The 24683-nt window shown below is 33.3% G+C and overlaps 1 protein-coding gene across 2 annotated transcripts; it reads left to right on the plus strand.

Annotated features, from left to right (window-relative positions):
* Positions 1 to 63: 63 nt before the first annotated feature.
* On the plus strand, positions 64 to 23460 carry LOC110021521 (ultraviolet-B receptor UVR8). Of its 2 annotated transcripts, none has more exons than XM_020720048.1 (6): positions 64 to 647; positions 1416 to 1555; positions 7097 to 7291; positions 12332 to 12460; positions 17112 to 17267; positions 22912 to 23460. In XM_020720048.1, exons 1-6 carry the CDS (start codon positions 130 to 132, stop codon positions 23112 to 23114), a joined length of 1341 nt encoding a protein of 446 aa, XP_020575707.1. In that variant the 5' UTR covers positions 64 to 129; the 3' UTR covers positions 23115 to 23460. The 2 variants fall into 2 exon arrangements, with proteins under 2 accessions (XP_020575707.1, XP_020575708.1); XM_020720049.1 differs by having other exon boundaries at positions 344 to 647; positions 1409 to 1555.
* The last annotated feature ends 1223 nt before the right edge of the window (positions 23461 to 24683 follow it).

A 24683-nucleotide genomic window follows, 5' to 3' on the forward strand; every position in this document is an offset into this window, starting at 1 on the left:
ATATAAATAATTTCTTGTATTTGGTGTTTTTAATATTACATGTAAAAAAAGCTTGATCAAAAAACCTCGTGACCGACCAGAAGCCAGTCTCGAAGACAAACGCCAAACGAAACGCACCTCCACTGAGCCATGGCGCTTCGACGGCGCCGCCTTTTGCATCTTCGTCGTCTCTTCTCCTCGTCGTCCTCTGATACCAGCGTTCCACTCCTCTGGAGTACCGCTAACGAAGAACTTAGCGGAGAATCAACCGTCGAGATCCTCTCATGGGGCCGAGGCAGCTCCGGCCAGCTTGGCGGCGGAAAAGAGGAGATCCGCTTCTACCCGACCGCTGTCGCTTCTCTTCGCCTCCCTTCGGGCTTCCGGCTTTCCGCCACCTCCGGTCAACTCGACCGCTACGACGTTTCTGCCGTCGGTGACGGTGGCGCGGATGTTGAGGTGGGCATCTCATGCGGATTGTTTCACTCGTCACTTCTGGTGGATGGGAGGTTCTGGATATGGGGAAAGGGGGATGGAGGGAGGCTTGGCTTCGGACATGAGAACCCGGTCTTTGTTCCGACTCCGAATCCTAACCTTGATGAGGTCCGTTGCATCGCCCTGGGTGGCATTCATTCCACCGCGCTCACCCGTTCCGGCGAGGTTTTCACATGGTAGTTCTTATGCCATTACACTTGTCTGTAGAGTTTCTTATCGATCATTGGTCATGACTTGAAAACTTTTTGTTTAGCTAAACAGAAAAAAGGGCTATTATCTTAAGCATGAAGCGAGCTTTGAGTTTTACTGAGTTTGCCTGTCATAGAAATAAGGACAATGTGACCTGCTGGCAACATTTGTTTTTATTCAACATTTGACTAATTACCATAGTGGAATTATTACAACTATTATTTTACCATGTTGCTGCAGATGCAGTTGAATATTCGTGAAAGTTTAAATTAGACATTTGGTAATTCTCATGATGAATGGGCCATGTGCCTATTTTGTTGCTGTTAGATAGATGCTAAATGTAGAGTTTAGTTGCTCTACAAGGGACCTTGAAAAAAATCTAAATTCTTAGCCAGAGTTGATGCCTCTATTAAGAGCTTAGGAAACCTGTATAACATATTTTGCTAGTTTAGCAGAAGTCATTTTTTAACTAGCAGAACTGTGGATTATGTTTGTCATTAGAAGTATGCAATTCTAATAATGTATATCATACTGTTGAAGGTTTGTATATACAAATGTTTCAAAACATGGCAAGTTTCACTTTCTCCATTATTTTCCCTATGGATACTCTCCCATGAATTTACTATTTTCTCAGTTTTTCATGTTTGAGATCACTATTAAACTGAAATGATTTGTTTTATTTTCTAACTAAAAAGGAAGTTTTACCTTAATGAATATCAGCATGACTCCTCTACTTAATTGGCTAAAGTTTGCAGGGGTTATGGGGGATTTGGAGCTTTAGGCCATTCTGTCTATCACAGGGAGCTTCTACCTAGACTTGTGGAGAGCACTTGGATGGGAAAAATATCCCATCTTGCTACTAGTGGTGCTCATACTGCTGTTATTACTGATTCAGGTTACTCTGTTAACATGAAAATTGAAATATAATGGGTACTTTATGCCTTTGATATTTATGCCTTTGATATTTTAATGATGCTTTTTTTTTTTCAGCCACATTTCAATTGACTTAGTTTTATCATGTTGAATGTATGAGATCTTTTTGTTTCATTTTTCCTCTCTAATAAATTACAATGTAATTATTTGGTATCCTTAGCTTTGGAAATGAGAAAGCATGCTTATTTTTGCTTTTATAGTAATGAAAAGAAGGGTGATCCAGCACATTTGCCTTCTTAATAAATAGTTCATGTTTGATCTTTTGTTATAGGTGTGATAAATTGAAATTCAGGTGAGAGTTCCTTATTGTAATTTAAGTTTTATTTGGTTTTGGCATATGTTTTCTCGGATATCTACTCTGAATAGAGAAAAAGTAAAAGTTTTTTTTTGCTTTTATAGTAACGTAAGTATTGGGGATCCTGGACCTTGATGTAAAAAAGAAATAGTCCCTTTTTGATCTTTTGTTGTAGGTTTGATGAGTTAAAGTTTTAGTGAGAGCTTCGTGATGTTATTATAGTTTTGTTAGTGTTAATATGTATTCATCCGTGTACCACATGGGTCATCCCATGGTTTAGGAAATTGTGGGTTAGCTGCTATATAAGCGGGGGAGAATAATTTCTTTCCTTCTTATTATGATGTTGAATTTCCCTCCAATTGTATTTGGGTTAGTCAGAGCAGTATATATATACTCATTATTTGCTTGTATTAGTTGAATGAAAAATCCCAATCCGATCCTCCTTGTAGGCCCTTCTCAGCTTCACCTAATTCCCCCCATTGGCTGTCGGATTTGTCCCTGCTCCTGTCAGGAACTCCGTGGTCTTCCTTGCGCTTCCCAGCCGCAAAATGTCTTTCTAGTGAAAATCATACACTCTTGCAACCTTACGCGGATGATTTATTAGGATTTGTTTTTCATTTTTGTGGGTAACCCGGTTATTTGGGAAGTAAAAAAGAAGTTTTGGTGGTAAGAAGTAGCGTTTAATCGAGATATTGTGCATTGACCCTAGAAATTTGTGAAGGGATGTGACTAAACGAATTATTGGAATTTGTGTAGGGATGTGGCTAAAAAAAATATTAGTGGAACTACACATAGAAAACAAAACACTATTAAGGTGTTCAGTGATAGTTAATCAACTATCAATATTTTAAAGAATCTGGTACACCATGATCGAACCAAACATATAGAGATTGACAAATACTTCATCACTGAGAAGGAGAATGAAGGGGTTGTCCAACTAAGCTATATCCCAACTCAGTATCAGATTGTTGACATTCTGACTAAAGCTCTTTCTTGACACCATTTTAGTGATCTCAATAAGAAGTTTGGAATGTATGACATATACAACCATACTTAAGGGGGAGTGTTGATCTGTATGCATCTATGGACCACATGGGTCCATCCACCGTTTAGGAACCGTGGGTCAAATGCTACATTTTAGGGGGAGAAATTATTCTCCCTTAATTATCCATTATTGTATTTTATTTCTTTCATTTTTATTATGATGATTTGAATTTCCCTCCAATTGTATTAGGGTTAATCCGAGTTGTATATATACTTGTTATTTGCTTCTATTAGCTGAATGAAAAATTGGAGATTTTTTCCCTCAAAGAAACTTCCTCCTAAATTTCGCTGTTAGGTATAGGCATATGGCTTTATGCAGGATATGGTGTAATAGACCACAAGTTTTCCCGGATATCTTCTTCTGATAATTAATGCAATTTAGGCTCCTGCATGGATTCCCTTGTGTATAAGATTAGTATTTAACTATGTATTGGCAATCCATGTTATCAAATTAGTAATGTACCGGTAGTACCTTAGTGGGAATGGTATTGTATAGAAATAGGAAAAAGTAGCGATGATATTGCATCTAGCGGTGTTATGCTTTAGTAGTGAAGTAAAACGGCATGATAGTCTTACGCATTTCTTTCTTATGAAGCATAAGCTCGCAGCAAAGCATGTGTGTACCGACACTTAACCAAGTTGCTTTGTACCATTGTATGCTTAGCTTCATATCATATAGAAATCCAGATTCAGATTTTTTGGTTTATTTTGGCACTGCTGAAAAACTTCACATGTGCATTTACTTCTTGTTATTATTGCTTGTAGTTATTGAACCATTCTTTATTGATTCTACATTTTCTCCTGTTGGGGATATTCTTTTCATGGTGTTTCTCCTCGTTACTCTCACTTCTCTATTATTTTTCTTACATGCTTCCCATTGCTCCTTGTTATTGGCACTAGTAACTTCTTGCTTACAAACTTCTTCTTAAGAACGCTGCTTGATGTCTCATATCCGCACTCTGCTTCACATCGCTACCGCCTTTTGTTCTCTGCTGATTGCTTAGTCTCATGGTTTTTCTTGATTTTTAATTATTCTTTCATCATTTTATTATTTATATCGTTGATATTTTTGAAGTTTGGATGACTAAAATTTACTGTTATTTAACAAATCATTTATTTTTGTTAAAAGTTATTATACGATGTTATTTAAATTTGATTGATTAAATGATTTTTTTATGCACACAATATATGTGTATATGATCTATAATTCATAAAGTTTTAGATTGTAAAACCGTTGCTTCAGTTTTTGTGCATTGAATAAAAAAAGATTTTGGGGTGTCCCATTTTATTTAATCCTTTAAAAATACTGGCATTAAGTGTCAGAAAATAAAATTGATAGTGCGAATAAGATTAGGGCTTAGAGAAGTAGAAGAAAATTTAAAAACTACTTTTAGAATGTGAGAGTAAGCAAGCAAGGGGGATAAAGTGACATCGAGCATAGGAGTTGGGAGAAAGAAGTAGGAGAGATTATGAGGAAGGGAGAGCGGCGATGCGAGGTAAAAAATGAGGGAAGTCATGCGACGCATACGAAACTAAGATTGAGAAAGATAGGTCGAGTTGCAAGTTGAGGGTTTGTGTAAGGTAAGCTTGTTTTCTTCATTCTCAAATTTTAGAATGTGAAAAATTTTAAGTTAGTTTTTTTCTATCAGAAACGGGACCCTTGATATTTGAGTTATTATTTAAATAAAAAGTTGTAATTTATTTTAAATTAATTAAATTTGAAAATTTTATGAATGATAATAGAGACCTTACAAACGTTATGATTTGATAATATATATGCATATAAATAAGAATTTTATTTAAAATATTTTTAGAACCCTTGTTATCTAAATAAGGAGGTTGGTGGATTCAATGTTGAAGACTGTATTTAAATTATAAATTTATAACATTAAAATAAATATAAGTTTGCTAAATTAGAAATGATAATTATTAGAGAAAAAAGATTAAAGACTTGAAAGGCCAGGAATAGCATGTTTCTTAACATAATTAAAACTTAATTAAAAAAGATTTATATATGGTTGTGTGTGTGTGTAAGAGGAAGTTTATGTTATTTATAGGGAATTGTGACAATTATAAGAGGAATTTTAGAAATCAACAAATGTATTATTGATTATGTTATTTATAGGAGTTTGGTTAAATGAAACAACATTAAGGACTAATTGACAAAGCTTAATTTAGGAGGTGAACATAGGTAATTGCATTTCTATTTTATATGAATGAATTGCATTGGTTGTTATGGCCTCTTATATGCATTGAATAGTGTTTTTATAAATTATAAGTACAATATTAGTATTGAATGTATACTCATAATCCTCATATTGAAATGAATGTTTTTAGTACTCATATTTTAAGCTCCAATAATTATTTTATGAAACACATACAAAATTATTATTTCATGGAATATATGCAAAAGTAATATTTCATGACGTATATGCAAAAATTATTATTTAAAATAAGTGCATTATGCGTGGAATGCAAAGAATATGTTATATAGAAACTAATGCATGTGCAATTAATTGATGTCGTTTACTCTTTTATGGTCTTAGCAGAGGTTGCTAGTGTATTCATGTATCGATGACTTTACCTTCTAAAGTTGACTATAATAAAAATATTATGAATGTGTTGCAGTGTTGATTGGGGATGTATCTGCTAAACCCGAGTTGGTGCCTTTTTACCCCAGATAACATTGGATCTAATTTATGTCCCGCTATGCCGACATGGAATATATTGGTCAGGGGTAAGTTAGATTTTATATAAGCGGTGTCCATGTGATGGATGTATTAGTATATAGAAAACTATAAGTTAGTGTTTAGTAAATTCATTATATGATGAGGACTTTAAAGTCAAATTTAATTTTATCATTTCACCATCATGCATCGCTTTAACTGTAAGCAATGTCTATAATCATAGCTATTCAAATGTTAAGTATAGTTTATGGATTGCTTGTAGTGTAAAATAAAGACTATCATGCATTTTTTTTTCTTTTTATTTGAATTACTACTAAGTTATATTTATATCTTACACCTATGTAATAAATATATACTAGAAGAATGAGTTTTGAGATATGAATGAATGAGAGAAGGGAATTCTTTTATCACTAATGTGGAGCTTCAATTAATAGGTGTTACAATTTTTGGATGTTAAAATAACAGTATGAAATTTAATATTATTTTGGAATAGAAAGTAACTTGGGATTGACTGGATTTCTCGATGTATTGAAAGTTGTTTATGAAAGAATGTTTGTGATAAATTATCTTGGAAAAAAATCTGAGTAATTGTCTGTTCTTGCTTTGCTAATCTAAACTCCGGCGCTGAATCATGACAACCTAAGAAAAAATTGTTAAATTATACATTTTTTCTAGGAGTTCGTTCTTTTACATAATGGTTTACCGCCTTGAGAATTTTTAATAATTAGTCAAGGGTGCACATCTAAGGGAATGATGCACATGCATGCATGCATGGAAACTTTTTTGCTGCGAAGAAAGATCAACTCAAGGAATTTACATATAGATGTCTGCATCTAATAGGCACCCGAATGGAACCTTAATGCACTCCAGTTTGTCTATCCGTTTTACTTTGACAGCTCTACAAGAACAAAAAAGAAAAAAGGGAACCTATAGAGCATTTACATAGCTTAGGTCAATCATATATCAATTTAGAATTTGTTATGTCTTTTGAAGCTTCAATATAATCAGATGCGGGAAATTAATGATTTCTGGCTTAGTTTACAAGTTCTATATACTATTCATTTCTCCATCCTCTGGTAATTTTTTAGAGCCTATTGCAATACTTATCAAGTTTTAATAAACTTAACTACTGAAATTGTCTAGAACATGGCCTTATGTTTCCTTTGCTTTGCAAGTATCTTCGATTTTCTGTATAAAACTGCATTGAAAGAATGAGTAGCAAACCTTAACCAAATTGATATAAGTTTTAAGATTGTAGCAAGAAACATTGATGTAAAAAGTTTTTTATTTTTTGAAATATTTCGTTGCATTAAGAAGAACTTTGCAATCTACATTGAAGCTCATGACATATTCATATTCAAAGAAAATCCTGCACTACTGTCTTAAGGTTTAGTTCACTTGAAATCTGACTCCATGTTTCCCTTACTAATCTATTTCAAATTGAAATTCATTGTTTAATGTGATGCATGCACCATAGGTGAACTTTATACTTGGGGTCGAGATCAAGGCGATGGTAGATTGGGTCTTGGTAGCAGTGGAGGTCCCGGTGAAGGGGGGTCTTTTGCCACTCCTTCCAGAGTAATTGCATTACCCGTGCCTGTTGCAGCAGTTTGTTGTGGTGGATTTTTTACTATGGCATTAACTACGGCTGGTCAGCTATGGAGCTGGGGAGGTGAGTAGATTTTCGAATCTTTTGAATATATAGTTTGTAGAAATTGATTTAGTTGCATGTCTTTCGATACCCAACCGGTTTGTGTTTTCTCTACTTGAGTTACTATACGTTTAACAACCCATCTGGCTGTTTATTTTTATTGCTCTTTGATTATTCTTTCTTTTTTCTTGTTTTATGGAATAATGACATGTATTTCCAATTGAGAAGATGGGTATATTTCATGTTTATGCAATTTTCTATCCTCCATTAACTCATTCTAAGCTTCTTTTGCCTCTAATTGTTGCTACATAACGGTTGATTTCTCTATTTTGGATTTGCCAACTTCTTGCCTTTTTGCGGCTTTCTCCAACAACCTTCTCCAACGACTTCTCTTGTGATTCTTCCGCTAGTATTGTTTTTTCAGATTCCCTGGCTTTCACGATCCTTCCTCTGTTGATACTTTCTACAACTCTTGTGGTTCTTCTTAGTTTTTTCAGTGTAACCCTCTTTCGTTCTTGTTGTTTGCGGCCTGTGCAATTTTGGGTTATCAAAACTTGCTGCTTAACCTTTGGCACGTGGCATGCAGGTTTGTATGATTGGAATTTTTAGCTTTGGTTGAAGCTATTTAAAAGAAATTTTAAAATTTTTAAGTTAGTTTGTTTTGATTTATTAAGGTTTAAAACTCACTATTTATCTAAAAAAATTTTTACTTATATGCATCCTAAATTATTAATTAGCTTGAGCTCAACTCATTAATACTAAACAAGTCGTGGCTTGATTAGGTTAACTGAGCTGTTCGATAATACTAAGCTTGAGCCAAGTTAAAGCAAGCTCAAATTGTAATGAACTGAGTATGAACAGTATCTCAGAAGCTAGAGTCAAGATCGAACTAACCATAAACATGTTGATAGTAAACGAGCTTGAGTTTTAACAAGCTCCTATTTGGCTCGACTCGGTTCGCTGCAACTCTAGTTGTGAGTGGGGAGAGTTGCGAGCAAGGAGTGCTTTGAGTAAGAACAAGTCTGTAAGTGGGTAAGCAATTGCATCCATTCTTAAGCTGATTAGTTAATGTTTTTTTTCCAAAAAAAAATTAAAGAAGTTACTTTATTTGCATATGATAAAAAATATTGAATGAAATTCAGATCTATCTTTCATTAAGCACACTAACTTATATATATAGATATAGAAATCAGTAAAAAAGGAAATAATAAAACTCAAACACTATTTTCCTAATTTAAATTCACATATCTAGGGATTTATTATATTCCTAAACTGGATCCCCTTATCAAGGGTATTATTCTATTCCTAAATTTGATGATCATATCACAAAATTTATTACATTCCTAAATTAATGATATGCTTTCTAACACGCCCTTTCAAGCCAGTGAATGAATTTCATTCATTCTCAGCTTGTATATAATCGTTGAGAAGTCATGAACATTAAGCCCTTTTGTAAACACGTTCGGAAGCTGTTCCTTTGTAGGCACATAGGAATTACATATCAATTTGTTGTTAATTTCTTTTGTCTATGAATCTTGATATGATTTGTCTTATCATGTTGTATCGGATTATGATCAATATTGATGGCAGACTTGTTGTCTAAATATTGTTTCATAGGTTTCTTGCATTCTATCTTGAGATTTTCAGTGATGATCTTCAACCACAGTTGCTCACAAGCACCTTGAGCCATTGCCTTGAACTCTGCTTCTGCACTTGATCTAGCTGCCACATTTTGTTTCTTACTCCTCAACATGACCAAATTACCACCAATGAACATGCAATAATCTATTGTGGAACGTTTATCAACCAAAGATTCTGCGTTGTATGCATCATTTTAATATTCTAGTATCATTTCCTCGCCTTTCCTGAATAAAATTCATTTTCGTGGATTAGCTTTCAGGTAGTGAAGTATCCTCTGGTTTGCAGCTTGTAGGCGACTTTCTTTAGGGCTGTGCATGAACTAGCTTACTATGCTCACAATATAGACAATGTCGGGTTGACTGTGCGCTAAATATACCAACTTTCCAACCAATTTATGGACCCTTCTTTATTAACTGTCTTTTCATTATTCGCCTTTCCAAGTTTGTGATTGAGATCAATCGGAGTTGAAGCAGGTTTACACGCTAATTTACCAGTTTCTTTTAAGAGGTCAACAACATACTTCTGTTGGGAAAAGGAGATACTTTGTCGAGATTGAGTTACTTCTATCCTAAGAAAGTAATTAAGTTTCTCAGGCCATTAATTTCAAGTTCCTTTGCCAAACAATTTTTTAAGGTTTTTTTTTCTTTCTCTTCATTCATAGTAATAATTATACCATCAACATACACCAGAAGAGCAGTAAATCCTCTTAAACTCGTGTTTTTGATGAATAATGTCTGATCAACTTGATTTTGTTTATACTCGGTATTAAGCATTACCTTTGTAAATCAGTCGAACCAAGCTCTTAGAGGCTGCTTGAGTTCATATAATGTCTTTTTCAGTCTGCAAACATTATGTCCTTTTATCTCTCCTTCAAAGCACGGTGGAATCTCTTATATTTATATCTTCACATCAAGTTGTTGTAAATCTCAATTGAAATTTACAGCCAAAGACAAAAGAACCATTACTCATTCATCTTAGGTATTGGTGCAAATATATCTTGATAGTTCACTCCAAATGTTTGTGTAGCCTTTAGCAACCAACATTGCCTTGCATCTTTCTAGAGACCTGCCTGATTTGAATTTCATGGAAAATACTCTTTTTCTCTAGCAAGTCCAATCCCTTCCCGGAATTTTGAGCTTGAAATATATAGTAAGATGAATAAAACAAGACATTATAATTCATATCATTGGTTAGTTTGTGAATAGATGAAAGATTAGTGGACAATTTAGGAACATGGAGCACACCTTTTAATAATAATGATGAACTCAAAGTGAATGTTACCAACATCAGGCACTGTGGTAACATAACCAACAATAACAAAAAATTTTCTATTGCTAGGACAAGGTAAATATGTTGTAAAATGGACTGAGGAAGGTGTCATATGATCTGTGGCTATAGAGTCAATGTCCAAGAGTCTTGTATAAACCGGTCAATGGTATGTAATCCTTAAGAGAGGCTTGCCAGAGAATGATAATGAACAAGGGTCCCTTGGCTGCTCCAATGATGCCAATGAACTTTGAAGCTTCTCAATCTCAGTCTGATTAAGGTGGTTGTGAGTAGTCACTGTAGGAATTTTTTAAAGTGGGTTTCGTGGTGGTGGAGACTTGATGGGCTTGCTGATGAAATTTTTGATCACCCCGCTAGCTCCATCCTTGGCTTGAAGTAATAGGTTTTTCATGCAACTTCTAACATCGATTATTGGAATGTCTTTGCTTCTTATAGTAGGTGCATCAAAGATTATCTCGAGTGTCATTTTGGGATGTTTCCTTGGGCTTTATTTTGGTTGGTGTTTTGTTGTACAATCATGGGAGATCCTTCAGTTGTCTCTGATGCAAGATAATTCCTCTTTGACTCTTCGAATTAAGGTAATAATCTCATTTAGTAAAGGGACATCATTCTTGTCAAGAGTTTAATCTTATCAAATTCTGTATTTAGGCCAACAAAAAAATTATACACTCGATCTTTCTTAATAAATTCCTTCAATGTCATGACATTCTCAGGGCACTGTCTCAAGAACCCTATAATGGTCAAGTTATTATCACAGATTTTGCAGCATATTCACATATTTTGTTACTGTTTTGGTGCCCTATTTTGCAGCAACGACCTTTACTTTGAATTCATATACAAATAGCAACACCTTAGACTTCTTAGTATGTATGGTGAAAGGCATCACAAATATCTTTCGTGGAGGTGAAAAATATACACCTATCACTAATTTGGCGCCATCGAATTCAATAAACAAGACATAATCATGGAGTCCTCTTCATTGTAGGTATCAAAATTCAGATCATCTTGTTTTGGTCTTTTATCAAGAATTTGTTGAATTTTTCCTTTGCTTTTTAATTAAGTACGGACTAGCGGAGACCATTTTAAGTACTTCTGACCGCTAAGTCTATAAGGGTTGTATAAGTTTTGCAATTCACTAGGAGGAAGGTGGGTTTTTGGCGCTCCTTCATCAGATTGAAAAAGTTATTTGTTTCAACAATCTAAATATTGCAAATTAATGAAAAAATTACAGCTATGAAGGCTGTCACAGAACGAAGAAAGAAAAAGTTTGTTGAGACTGAAGGCTAACAATAAGTTGACAATAAAAGAATTAAAAAGAAACATAAGGGCGTGAAAATCTTGGGCTCTAGTACCATAACAAAAAGGTGGAATGAAATTTAGATCTATCTTCCATTAAGCATACTAACTATTATATAGAAACCAGAAAAAAAAAAGAAATAATAAAATTAAAATATTATCTTCCTTAATTAGATCCCATATCAAGGAAATTATTCTATTCATAAACTAGATCCCTATATCAAGGGAATTATTATATTCCTAAATTGGATCATCACATCAAGTAATTTATTACATTCCTAAGTTAAATTTTTTCTTAATTAATTATATGATTTCCAACAATTTAGTTTTCTTATTGCTGTTATTTATTTTTTTAATAAATTTTATTTGCATTCTTATAATTTATATTTGATATTGTATATATATATATATATATATATATATACACGTAATTCCTTTATCTAATTTTACAAGTTTTTTTTCTTTTTTTTTTTGTTTATTTTTTTCAATGTTTGAATCTTTGAGACTTCAGCTTCAAGGCTTGTGCCTTTCTTGCTAAGACCCAATGCTCTAATTCTTGATTTCGTCATTTTAAACATTGGATTTTACGATAAGTTTGTATTAAAAACTCTTGGCTCGAGATTTTCTTCATTAGACTCTCTTCCTTTTGATCTTTTATTATTAAGTAGGCTGTATTGTGGCCCTTTAATGTGTCTTAGCATAGGGCATGAAACTAGAGTTTTACTTTCCATTCAAGCCCTTAAGATTTGGCACTTGGCTTGATACATTGGTTCTGTCGAATATTTCATTTATACATGCTTGCTCCTCTGCCTGATTGGTTAAGTTATTCTTTTGCAGCCAATTCAAATTATGAACTGGGAAGGGGTGATAATGCCGATGATTGGAGACCGAAGCCAATACCTAGCGTTCAAGATACTCGTATAGTTCAGATTGCCAGTGGGGGTTACCATTCTCTAGCATTAACTGGTATATTTAATGAGCAGCTTTTTCAGTTTGTTCAGTTGTTTGGTGATCCATTTATGTTTAATTTCCCCCTATTTTCTCAAAAATATAATGCTATTTCCCCCAATTTCTATCCTTCTCCGCAACATTCTGCTCTCATATAACAAAAATGTTTATTTTTGGAAAGCATTCTCGCAATGTTTTTTTTCCGATTTATTACTGAGTTTAATGTTTTCTAAAGTTGAAGTTCAATATGTTCTAACTCCACATGAAGCCATCATAAGTTGCGAAGTGAGATCAAAGCCCTCACCATACACTCTAACTGCTGTTTATTTTTTCCTTCATTTTTTTTTTGGCTTGAAATAACAGATCTGTTATTTGTTTAACTTGCTCTTTAGCAATCAAAATTAAACATGGAGGCAACCTAAATGTGAGCAAACTAAATCAAATCAAATTTATTACTAGTTTGTTTTTTGCAGATCAAAACCTCTTCGAGGCAAATTTGACAGGCTGCATACATCTTCTCAATATACTCATTAACTTTGTCATTACAAGCCCTTCATTTTAAAGGAAATATCCAACAACAACAACAACAAGCCTTTATGCCACTAAGTGGGGTCGGCTACATGACTCCCTTTTCTCCATTGCGTCTTATTGAGTGCTATTTTTAATTTAAGTCTAATAGATTAAAATTATTTTTTATAAAATATGTTCAAGTCTTTCTAGGTCTACCTCTATATTGTTATCAGATTTTGAAATAGAATAATCGACGACGAAGTGAAAAATAGGACGAGAAAATTCACATCAGAAAAGAACACAGATTTATATGGTTCAACAAATTGACTACATCCACAGAGTTGCATGGGATTTTATTACTTGAGGAATTTACACCACAATGTTTCAATTTACAAGAAACACTTATCTCAACTTCAAGGAATTACAAAATCAATGTATTCCTTCACCGTTGTTTCTTTCTTGACGCTGCCAATTTTCTCTGCCGCAGGCTTCCTCCACCGCCGTAAAGAAAAAGAATAAAATAAGAATAAAAAAATATTTTTATTCTCTCCGTTTTTATCTTCTTCTCCTAAGCCTCACGCCAAGCCAGAAAAAAGAGATATGGTATTCTCTCTGTAAGTCTTCATTTCTTCCTTGATCCTGCTTACCCTTAACATATAAACTAAACTGTCGCCACGCCATGAAAGCTTTCCCCTGCATTCTGCTTCCGCTGGTTGTGAGCCAATAATGCTGCAGTAATCTCATCAACTTTGATAATTTCTTTCTCATATGTCAAAGCAGTCAGAAGGTGTTCATAAGAAGAAGACAATGAACACAATAGAATCATGCTCAATCTTCATCCTCAATACTCACATCAGGCCGTGTCAGATATGTGATTACTTGATTGAAAACATTCAAATACTGCGCCAGTTCAGTGTCTGTGTGCATCTTCAGTTCATACAGTCATTGCTTCAGATACAATTTATTCGTCAGAGATTTGGACATAAACTGAAATTTCAATTTCTTCCATACTTCTTCTGGAGATTTCAGATTCATAACATGATACATAATCTCATCTGTCAGACATAAACGTATGGTAGTTGTCGCTCGTAGTTGTAATTTTTCTCAATCTTTATCTTTCATATTATCAAGTTTCGTAGCTCGCAAAACCTTCAAAATTCCTTGTTATGCCAACAAATCTTTCACCATTGTTTGCCACAATCTGAAGTTCCCGGTTCCATTGAATTTCACAAGTTCGAATTTTGCACCAGACATTGTTATTTGAAATTAATCATGCAGCGAACTTTTCCTGCCTTGTGTCGAAACAAAAATCACACCGTAAATAAATTCAAAGAAACATGAAATTTTCTCCGTTAATTGCAGCAAATTTCTCGCAATTCTGTTGTGATTCGTGAATCAAATTTTTCACACGAAGTACTTTTTTGTTTGCATCAACACCTCAGCCAAACTGTTGTCCCGCGAGCGAAACTCTTCGCGAAATACCTTTGTGAAACCACTGTTCGCGAATAATAGCGTCTGCTCGCTTCGCCTGCACCCTGCCTAACTCCACCTGTTGTAACTTCTTCTGCGACAAATTACCGAACTCCTCTCCTCTGTGAAACTGGAGAACTCTCGACTGCCTCTTCTCCTGAAGCCCGATTCGGAATTCCTTCCGCAGCTTGTCTGGGCCTTGCATTCGCTCGTCTCCGTTCCTGCTCTGAACCCCAAACTACTGAAATTCCTTGAACTCCACGCAACCTTGTCGCAATCCAAGGCCTCGACGCGTTCTCGTGGAAATTGCCGAGCCGCAAGCTTCTTCTATCGCGTGATCTTGGTCGCGAAATTTGTTAGGTATGACTCATATACCAAAATTTAGAGTCTCTTGGAATGAAGAGGTGTGTCTCCTGGAATGAAGATGAGAGTGAAGAGGCGTGTCTCTTGGAGATAAGTGGGTTGAGGGAGCGAGGGAGTGTTAGATTTTATTTGTGGGTTTTATCTATATATATATGATGTGTAACTCTATGGGTATGTACTAGACTCCTCTGAAATAGTGAAACGCCGCTCTGCTCCCGAGGACGTATGCATTTTTGCCGAACCTCTTAAATCTCTGTGTTCTTCTGGCTTTGTATCGATTTATGTTTTTCTTCACCCTAATTTCTCAACATATATTTCTTAACATAAGTTGAATCTAAAACATCAACTCTCCTAACAGGATCATCATATGGTCGACGTTTAATGTGACCAAACCATATAAGAGTACGCTCTTTAATCTTGTCTACCACTTGAGCTACACTAATCCTATCATGGATATATTTATTTCACATTTTGTCTTTAAGTGTCAAGTCACTCATCCACCTAAGCATTCTCATCTCAACTAAGCATTCTCATCTTAAGCATTCTCATCTCAACAACCCTTAACTTTGTTTTATGCTTCTCTTTTAAAGGCCAACATTTTGTGCCGCATTACAGGTCTCACCACCATTTTATAATTTTTTTCTTTAAGTCTAAATGGTACTTTTCTATCACACATCAGGCCGGAAGCATTCCTCCACTTCGACTAACCAACTTGAATTCTACTAATAACATCCCCATCTATATCACAATAATTTTTAACAATAGACACGAGAAATTTAAAACGTTCACTTCTTTTAATGATTTGATTACTTATAGTTACAACTCTACCACTAGAGCTACTGTTACTAAAATTAGATTCTATGTATTTAGTTTTAGTTCTACTCAAACGAAGGCCTTTAGAGTCCAATTTAGACCTCCATAATTCAAAATTTTCTTCAACTTTCTCTAATCTTATCCGCAAGAAAGATATCATCAGTGAAAAACATACACCAAGGTATATCCTTCTGTAAATGTCTAATAAGAGCATACATTACTAAATAAAAAAAATATTGTCTTAAAGTCGATCCCTGATGTAATTCAACAGAAATAGGAAAATGTTTGGTTAATCCTCCTTCTGTTCGAACACAAATAATTAGGATATATATCTTTAATGAATTGAATATAAGTCATATCAACATCTTTCTTCACTAGAACTCTTCAAAAGACTTGGAACCTTATCGTAACCTTTTTCTAAATCAATGAAAATCATATGTAGGTCCTCCTTACTCTCGATGTACTTATTCATCAAACATCTCAATAAATGTATAGCTTTCATATGTAAACCTGTCCGGGATAAGTCCCAACTGATTATGAGAAATCTTTGTATTACATCTTAACTTATGATCAATTACCCCCTCCCATAATTTTAAGGTATGACACATCTCCTTAATTCTTCTATAATTTGCACACTTTTGTACATTTCTTTTATTCTTAAAATGGGGACGAAAGTACTCTTTTTCCCCTTCTCAAACATCTTTTGTAGTTTTTAAAATAATATTAAAGAGTTTAGTAAGCCAAGAAACTCCCAAATCTTCTAAATATTTCTAAATATTTCCGCACTTCTAAATATTTCCGCACTTCAATTGGGATATCATTAGGTTCTACTGATTTTTCACCCTCGATTTTCTTTAAAGCCTCATCGACTTCTTTTTTAATAATGCGACGGTAAAAATAAAATGTTTTATTATTATTAACAATATTAAGACTAAAATCGATCGTATATTCAGAAAGTTTTTTTGAATAGTTTATCAAAATAGCTCACCCATCTATGTTGAATATTTTCTTCTAAGAAAAAGAATTTTTTTATCATCTTTAGTACATCTTACTTGAATTAAATCTTTACTTTTATTTTCTCTTTGTTTGACTAATTTATGCATATATTTTTCACCCTTTTTAATATCTAATATATTACAAAGATTACTAAAAGCAGAATTTTTTAGCGTCACAAATTTTCAGGCTTTAAAGTAAATATCCATAGTTTCAATTTCTTTTTAATTAATTAATGAACTGCTAATGAATTCCTCCTATAAATATCCTGAGATCATTGAAGTTAAAGAAAACTTCACTGCTGAGATTTTAGTTTGTGGTAATAGTTTCTGTCTACGTCTAATTTCTAATTTCTGGCTCCTTATATCTTCTCAGTAGTCTGCCTTATTCTATGAGCATTATTATCTAATATAAACTAATGTTGAGGTATTCTTGGTAAAAAAATGAAAGCCGTTAAGAATAAATAAATGTTTGCTCTTTTAAATTTTTCTCTAATGGAATCTCTTTGTTATGTACTTAGATAAAGGTGAAGTGTTTTCTTGGGGCCATGGAGGTCATGGTCAGTTGGGTCATAGCTCCAATAAAAGCCAAAAGGTCCCGACTTTCATTGAGGCTTTAGCACAGGAGCATATTACTTACATTGCATGTGGTGGTTCATCATCAGCTGCGGTTAACGGTAAGGATTTTTCTTCAGAAATACTTAATGTGCTATGTGAGTTAAAAAATACAAGGCAAAAGGAATATATGGAACATTATCTCTGAGACTTCACATTAACTTTATGCTTTGTATTGTTCTAGAAACCGCTAGGCATCACCCATATATGAATATCTGCAAGCATGCCCAGCAGATTTATGAAGGGAAAAAATTTTCATCAAGATATCTTAACCAAAAAGTGATCAGACTTTGAGATGATCACAATATTAATTATTTGTGCACTACGCTCATCTCGAAGCAATTCAAAAAAGTGTAAGACTATTCCCAACCTAATTTTGTTTTCTTGAAGAGGATGAGCTTTGATTTTTCCCAATAATTTCTAATTTATATGCCCCAATTATATGTTTATTGTTTGTGTTAGGCCAGCTTAGAGCCAATGCTAGTTTTGAAAATAGAATTCTTTCAAATGGATCTTTGATATCATGACTTGAAAGTTGTATTCAATATCCTGATTAGTTTATGATACTATTATATTGACAGATGTAAATTGTCAAAATTCAACTTATAAGGGCGTTTGGTAGCAGGATTTACACAGGCTTCATGCTACATCTTGCCAAACGGTCAATATGATCAAAACAAATCTTATAGTTTTATAAATCTTATTTACGTCAGGTAAGCTCTAAATCTGCACTTGTCTTAATCCTAACTAGGAATTAGAACTTGATAGTTGACTCGTTAACCACCTTCAAAGTAAAGGTTTGTTTGAAGGAAAAAAAAACTGTTAATTTCCATCATCTTTTGCAGTAGAAACTTAATCTACGAACACCTCTTTCTACAGAGTTCAGGGTTTTGGGGCTTTAATTCAGCACATTTTTTCATTAACTTATGTCACATTTAGGTTCTTAAATAAAGAAAGTGCATTTTAAATGAAGTTTCCACGGCCTAAAAATTTGGAATTTTACATTATAGTTTGATGCTGTTAAACTATATAATTCATTTATGCTTTTAGTAAACGGACTTTGTTCGCTCGTAATCACTTCAAAATAGTTACAACATAGTAGCCCTTCCAATTATATTATTTTTATTTGCTTATAAAATTAGTCCCAAGCCCCAAATGTGAAAAGTAAAGAGTTACGTTAGGTAGTTGACAAGCAGTTAAAAATTTGTCGAAAAAGCATGACATGAATCATTTTGATCATTATGTAAATTTTAGGGCATCACATGGAAGCGACACACTATATGACCTGAATACAGTGAAAATTTTGCAAGGTCCGTTACACAGGTGTCCGGATGCAGTGTCAAATAAGCTAGAGTTCTCATATTACGGACGGATGTGAGTAAAGAACTTAGTCCATGAAACTAATATTAGGACAATCTTAAAATATAGGTATTCTCACTGATAAATTAATGAAATTAGTTGATATTAGGATTCATTGAAAGATAAATGTCTTATATATTTAAGAAACTAAATAGGTTGGAGAAAGACTAAGGAGATTGATTACTTAGATTTTAAATTTTGGTATTCAGTTAATAGTCACACTAGAAATGGTGTAGATGTAATTATAAATAAGAGTTTGAAAGATAATTTTGTAAAAATTAATAGAATTATAGCTATTAAGATTATTTTTGATACTAAGATTTTTAATATTATAAGTACTTGCGCTTCTCAAGTAGGTTTAAATATAGGTTTTAAAGAAAAATTTCGGAATGACTTAGAAGACTTAATACAAATGGTATCTTTTGAAGAAAAAAAATTTATTAGAGGAGATTTAAATGGACTTTTTTGTACAGTGATAAAAGATTTTAGAAGTATTCATGGTGGCTACGGTTTTGAAGTGATTAATGAAGAAAATAGAGTCATGTTAGATTTTGCTTTAGCGTATGATTTTGTTATTGCTAATACTTTATTCAAGAAAAGAGATGAGATGAGCATATTATTACTAATAAGAATGAATCTAATAAAACACAAATTGATTATTTTCTTATGAGAAGAAGAGATCGTTGAGAATGTAAAGATTATAAGGTCAATTATTTTTATGAGTAAAGTTCAAGATTTCAAGATTTGGGATGTGCATGAAGAAACAAATTTTATGTGGGATAAAGTAACAAACAATATTAACCAAGTGATAAAAGATGTACTTGTAGAATCAAAAGGAGAAGTTTCTATAAATAAAAATGGTTGGTGGTGGAATAATAATGAGCAATAAAATATAAAAATATTAGAAGTTATGTTATAAAAATTGGTTTAAATGTAAAAACTTATAAAATTAGATGAGGCCACCTCAAAACTGTATATATATATAAACTGGCCAAACAAAGAGAAAAGAAAAGTAAAGATTTAACGCAAGTAAAGTGTATTAAAGATGAAAAACAAAAAGAGATTTTCTTAGAAAAAGATATTCCACATAGGTAGATGAGTTATTTTGATAAATTTTTCAATAAAGCTTCTGAAAATGCGATCAACCTTAGTGATCTTAATATCATTAATAATAATAAAATATTTCAAAGATGGAAAGTTCATAGGACTTGATAATATCTCAATTGAAAAGTGAAAATATTTAGGAGATTTGAGAGTTTCTTGGCTTATTAAACTGTTTAATATTATTTTAAAAATAATAAGATGCTTGAGGAGAGGAGGAAGAGTATTTTGGTCTCCATTTTTAAGAATAAAGTGGATGCGCAAGAGTGTGTAAATTATAGAGGAATTAAGTTGTTGTGTTATACTTCAAAATTATCGAGAGGGTAATTGAACATAGATTAAGACTTATTACAAAGCTTTCTCATGATCAATTTGGATTTATGACGGGCAGTTCTACTATGGAAGCTATACATTTATTGAGAGGTTTGATAGAAAAGTACATAGAGAATAAGGAGGATCCACATATGATTTTCATTTTTTTAGAAAAATCTTACGTAAGGTTTCAAGAGATGTCCTTTGGAGAGTTTTAGAGAAGAAAGGTGTTGATATGACTTATATTCAAGTCATTAAAGATATTTATACTAGAGCTATTACATGTGTTCCTACAGAAGGAGGATTGACCAAATATTTTTCTATTTTAGTTGGATTACATCAGGGATCGACTTTAAGCCCATATCTTTTTGCTTTAGTTATGGATGCTCTTATTGGTCATTCATAGGAGAGAGTACCTTGGTGTATGATATCCTTATTGTGGATAAGACCAGAGAAAAAAACTCCAAAAAAACTTGAATTATGGAGGTTTACATGGGGTCTGAAGGCCTTTGTTTGATTAGAACTAAAATTGAATACATGGAATGTAATTTTAGTAGTAGTCGCTCTAGTGGCAGAGTTGTAATTATGTGTGATCAAATTATTAAAAGTTGTGAACGCTTTAGATATCTCGAGTCTATTGTTCAAAGTGATGGTGATATAAATGAGGATGTTATTAGTAGAATTCAAGTTGGTTGGTTGAAGTGGACGACTGCTTCAGGCCTATTTTGTGATAGAAAAGTATCGCTTAGACTGAAAGGAAAATTTTATAAGATGGCGTTGAGACCTGCAATGCTCTATGGTGTTGAATGTTGGCCTTTAAAAGAGAAGCATAAAAATAAGTTAAGTGTTGTTGAGATGAGAATGCTTAGGTGGATGAGTGGCTTTACACTTAGAGACAATGTGAAATAAATATATCTGTGATAGAGTCGGTGTTGTTTCAGTGGCGAAAAAAATTAGAGAGAGTCATCTTATAGATGGTTTGATCACATTAAACCTCAACCATCTGATGATCCAGTTAGGAGAGTAGATGTTTTAGATTCAACTTTTTTTAAGAAAGACAAAGATAGACCTAGAAAATTTTGGTCTTATTGTATAAAAAATTATCTTAATCTATTAGAACTAAATGAAAATGTGACACTCAATCGGATGCAATGGAGAAAAAAGATTCATGTAGTTGACCTCACTTGGTGGGATAAAGGCTTGTTGTTGTTGTTGTATAAAATTGGTCCCATGAACATTTTAGTCCCCCCACTAAGAAAGAATCTTTGGTAGCATCAGCAATTATTATTTTTTTTCACTTATGGTGGTGGAGATTGCATGTATATTGCTTATGTGAATTTATGAGGGAATTATCAGAATTAAATTTTGGTTTCTTATAATTATATTCATTTTGCGAGGCACCTACTTTAACTTCTAGCCCATCCCATATTAAGCTAGATTTTCCTTTTTCCCGGTAGTCATCTTCTCAAGAAATGCTCAATCACAAGCATGCTGAACTATGTTGTTCCCATCGAGACTATGCTCTTTACACCAAAATTCTCACATTTTTCACTAGTTGCTTACTTACCCACTAACCTTTACTCCCCTTCTGATGTGAGATTGGTTTATTCATTCCCCCATTTCTTCTAGTAGCCTTTTGATACGCCTAGGCACCATATTCAACGAACAAACAACTACGACATCCCGATAGATGGGTGAAAAAACACAAATCAGGGCTGCTCTTACAACAATCTAAAGAAAAATAAGCAAGATACAAAAATGATCTACTTTCGAGAGGTAGATAGGCTCTCCTACACCTTAAACACCACTAGGAATAACACCAAAAGGAGAAAATACAACAACCACAACGTAATGCATGAAAAATAAAACAAACCGTAGGTTACCCCTTTCATAGAACCCCTCATGCAACATTTGAAAACTTTCCTTCTAAACTTCCCTTCTAAACTTCCCTCCAAACTCTCCTCCTTGAATATGTGATTATGGTCGGAGTGGGCCCCACCACCTACTTTCCTTCCTCTACGCCTCGCTTGAGTCCCTTCCCTTCTTCCCGCGACAAACAGGTCGGCTGTGCTGCAATCGACCGGTCCCTTCTGGACCGGCCCGTCTGTGGGCGTAACACCTTTCTTCTTAGAAGTATGCTAAAAGCCGCCCATTTTTTGGGCCTCAACTCAAACACTCGTTTCCAACTCTCTTCGGTAGGGGTGTGCATTATTTGGTCAACCAAAAAATTGAACTGAATCAAATAAGTTTGGCTTAATTTGGTTCGGTATAAAAAATGCATTTCAATTTTTGGTTTTTAAAATTTAAATATTCGATTTCCGGTTGTTGGTTCGGTTTTAATTTTCATTTAATCGAAAAAAATACTAAAGTTAATTAAAATTTTTAATTTCATTTTAGTTTCACGTCAAACAAACTGAAAAAATCAAAGTTTACATTATATGCAACATTTGATTGAAATAAATTGAAGATCCATGAAAATAAATCAATAATATACATATAAGATATATAATTTGTAATATTTATTCATAGTCATACCAACAAACAATTAAATATTAGTTTGCTCATAATTATATCATTTAAACAGAATTAAATCTTGATTTGATTTTATCATTACTTTAATTGGTTCGATTTTTCATATTTCAGATTTTAGTTTCAATCAATTTGATCAATTTAAAACTCGATCTAACCAAACTGACTGAATCCTCACCCCTACTCTCCAGATCGCCCGTTTCAGGACCGTTTTGTAATTTTTATCTCAATTATGGACATTGAAGTATTATCTTGTGTGTGGATCAATTGAGAACAGGGGATTCTTTGAAATTCATTTTTGTTATGATAAGTCCTATTGTGTTTTTTTATTTAATATAATGTTAATATTTCATGATTAATAAACCAAATCTATTAATTGACAATGCCACTGTGTCAACTTATCAGACAAAGGGGAATTATACATGTGGGGAAATGCAAAAGACTGTCAGCTGGGTGTGCCTGGCCTGCCTGACGTGCAGCCATTGCCTGTCCAAGTTAAATTCCTCGTTGATAATCAGCGATTGGGCTCTCATCAAGTGCTCTCAGTCTCAATTGGAGCATCTCATGCCATGTGCTTGGCTTTGAGGCATTCTACCAAGCAATCTTGAAGTCTCCTTTGTCTTTTGGGACATTTACATATATACCACCCAATTGGTATTGTATTTACATTCCTAACACCTGTACTTTGCTTTATGTATTTATACCACACAAATCATTCATATCACATGAAAATACCACTATTTTAACTTTTAAAGATGGAAATACATCTTCTTAAGCATAGGAAAGGTGGTATATATATATAAACATAAGCTGAAGTTTTGGTGCTAGAGAAGTAAATATGTAGGAATTTCTTGGTATGTATGTAAATCTTCTTTTTTTTATTTAAGTCAATGTGCTACATATTCGGCCATTAGTCTCCTCTGATATACTGAGAAATGAAACTTAAAGATAGCATCCATTCGTGAAAATAAAGAAAGCCTCTTGCTCATGGTTATTGTTCTCTGAAGCAGAGAGAATTACAGTTACTTCTGCTGAATTGTTGATGTTAGAAATCTGTATAAAGTCATTTGAATAATCGTCAATGAGCTAAAATTTGTTTACCTAATATATTTTTTATCATGCATTTATATATAAATTTGTTGGTTTTAATTAATGATATTGATGGCCTAGTTATTTCTAAGCATTTTCATTAATGGTTTATTTGGAGATGTAGCTTCTTGTAAAAGTCACCAAGTAGTTATTTGTTGAAAACTAATTTTTTAAATTTTGAATTGTGGTTTTGTTTTTTTTAAAAAATAAGAAATTTTTAAATAGTTGTCATACTTACAGGTCTGGTTATGGCAAGTTATTTTGTCGGCCGAGTATTTTTTGAAAAAAAGTAAAAAAAATGTTGTGGCTAGGGGTGTTAACGAGCCGAATAAGAGCGAGTCTAGGCTCAGCTCGTGTTCAACTTGTTTATATTTCGAATGCCAAAAATTTGTTTGTATTTGGCTCGTTTGTTTAGCGAGCTAAACACGAGCTGTTTGTGAATAGAGAGTCGTTTTGACAACTCTAGTCACACGTAGCCTTTAGGGGTTTAAATGAGCTGAGCTTGAGTGGGCCCGGGCTCGATTTATTAAAAAATATATTGTTCATGTTTGACTTGTTTATATATTGAGCTAAAAAAAATTGTTCGTGTTTGACTCGTTTGCTTATTAAGCCGAACACTAGCTGTTCACGAACAATTAGTCATTTTGAGAACTCTAGTCACATAGTCGTATGATGTAAATATTAGGGTGAGATTTAAATCTTATTATTTATTTTAAAATATTTATTTAAATAGAATTAAATATAAGTTGGTTCCATTTTTAATTAGTAATTTTAATTAATTATAGATTTTTGTTGTCATGTAGTCAATTAATATATATATATATATATATATATAATTTAATTAGTTGAGTTGAACACGAAAGAACAAAATTTTGTTCGTATTAGGCTCACTTATTTTGAGAATAAATCAAACATGAGTTACATAACGAGCCAAACAAGAACTGTTTGCGAATAACGAATTGTTTTGAGAGCCTGTTGTGGCTTAGAAGATTGATAATTATGTAATAAAAAGAAAGAAAAAATCTTAATAGATTTTAAATCTTTTAATTAAGTTTGTCACATTGCATATCAGTCTTGTAATTATATTT

Source organism: Phalaenopsis equestris, unplaced genomic scaffold (assembly GCF_001263595.1).
Source record: "Phalaenopsis equestris unplaced genomic scaffold, ASM126359v1 Scaffold000134, whole genome shotgun sequence".
Lineage (NCBI taxonomy): Eukaryota > Viridiplantae > Streptophyta > Magnoliopsida > Asparagales > Orchidaceae > Phalaenopsis > Phalaenopsis equestris.

Bases quoted from the DNA above. Each gene is read 5' to 3' on its own strand.
- LOC110021521 (XM_020720048.1), top strand. From the start codon at position 130: ATGGCGCTTCGACGGCGCCGCCTTTTGCATCTTCGTCGTCTCTTCTCC. The intron at 7,292-12,331 runs GTGAGTAGATTT...ATTCTTTTGCAG, and splicing joins TCAGCTATGGAGCTGGGGAG to CCAATTCAAATTATGAACTG. The intron at 12,461-17,111 runs GTATATTTAATG...TTATGTACTTAG, and splicing joins CCATTCTCTAGCATTAACTG to ATAAAGGTGAAGTGTTTTCT.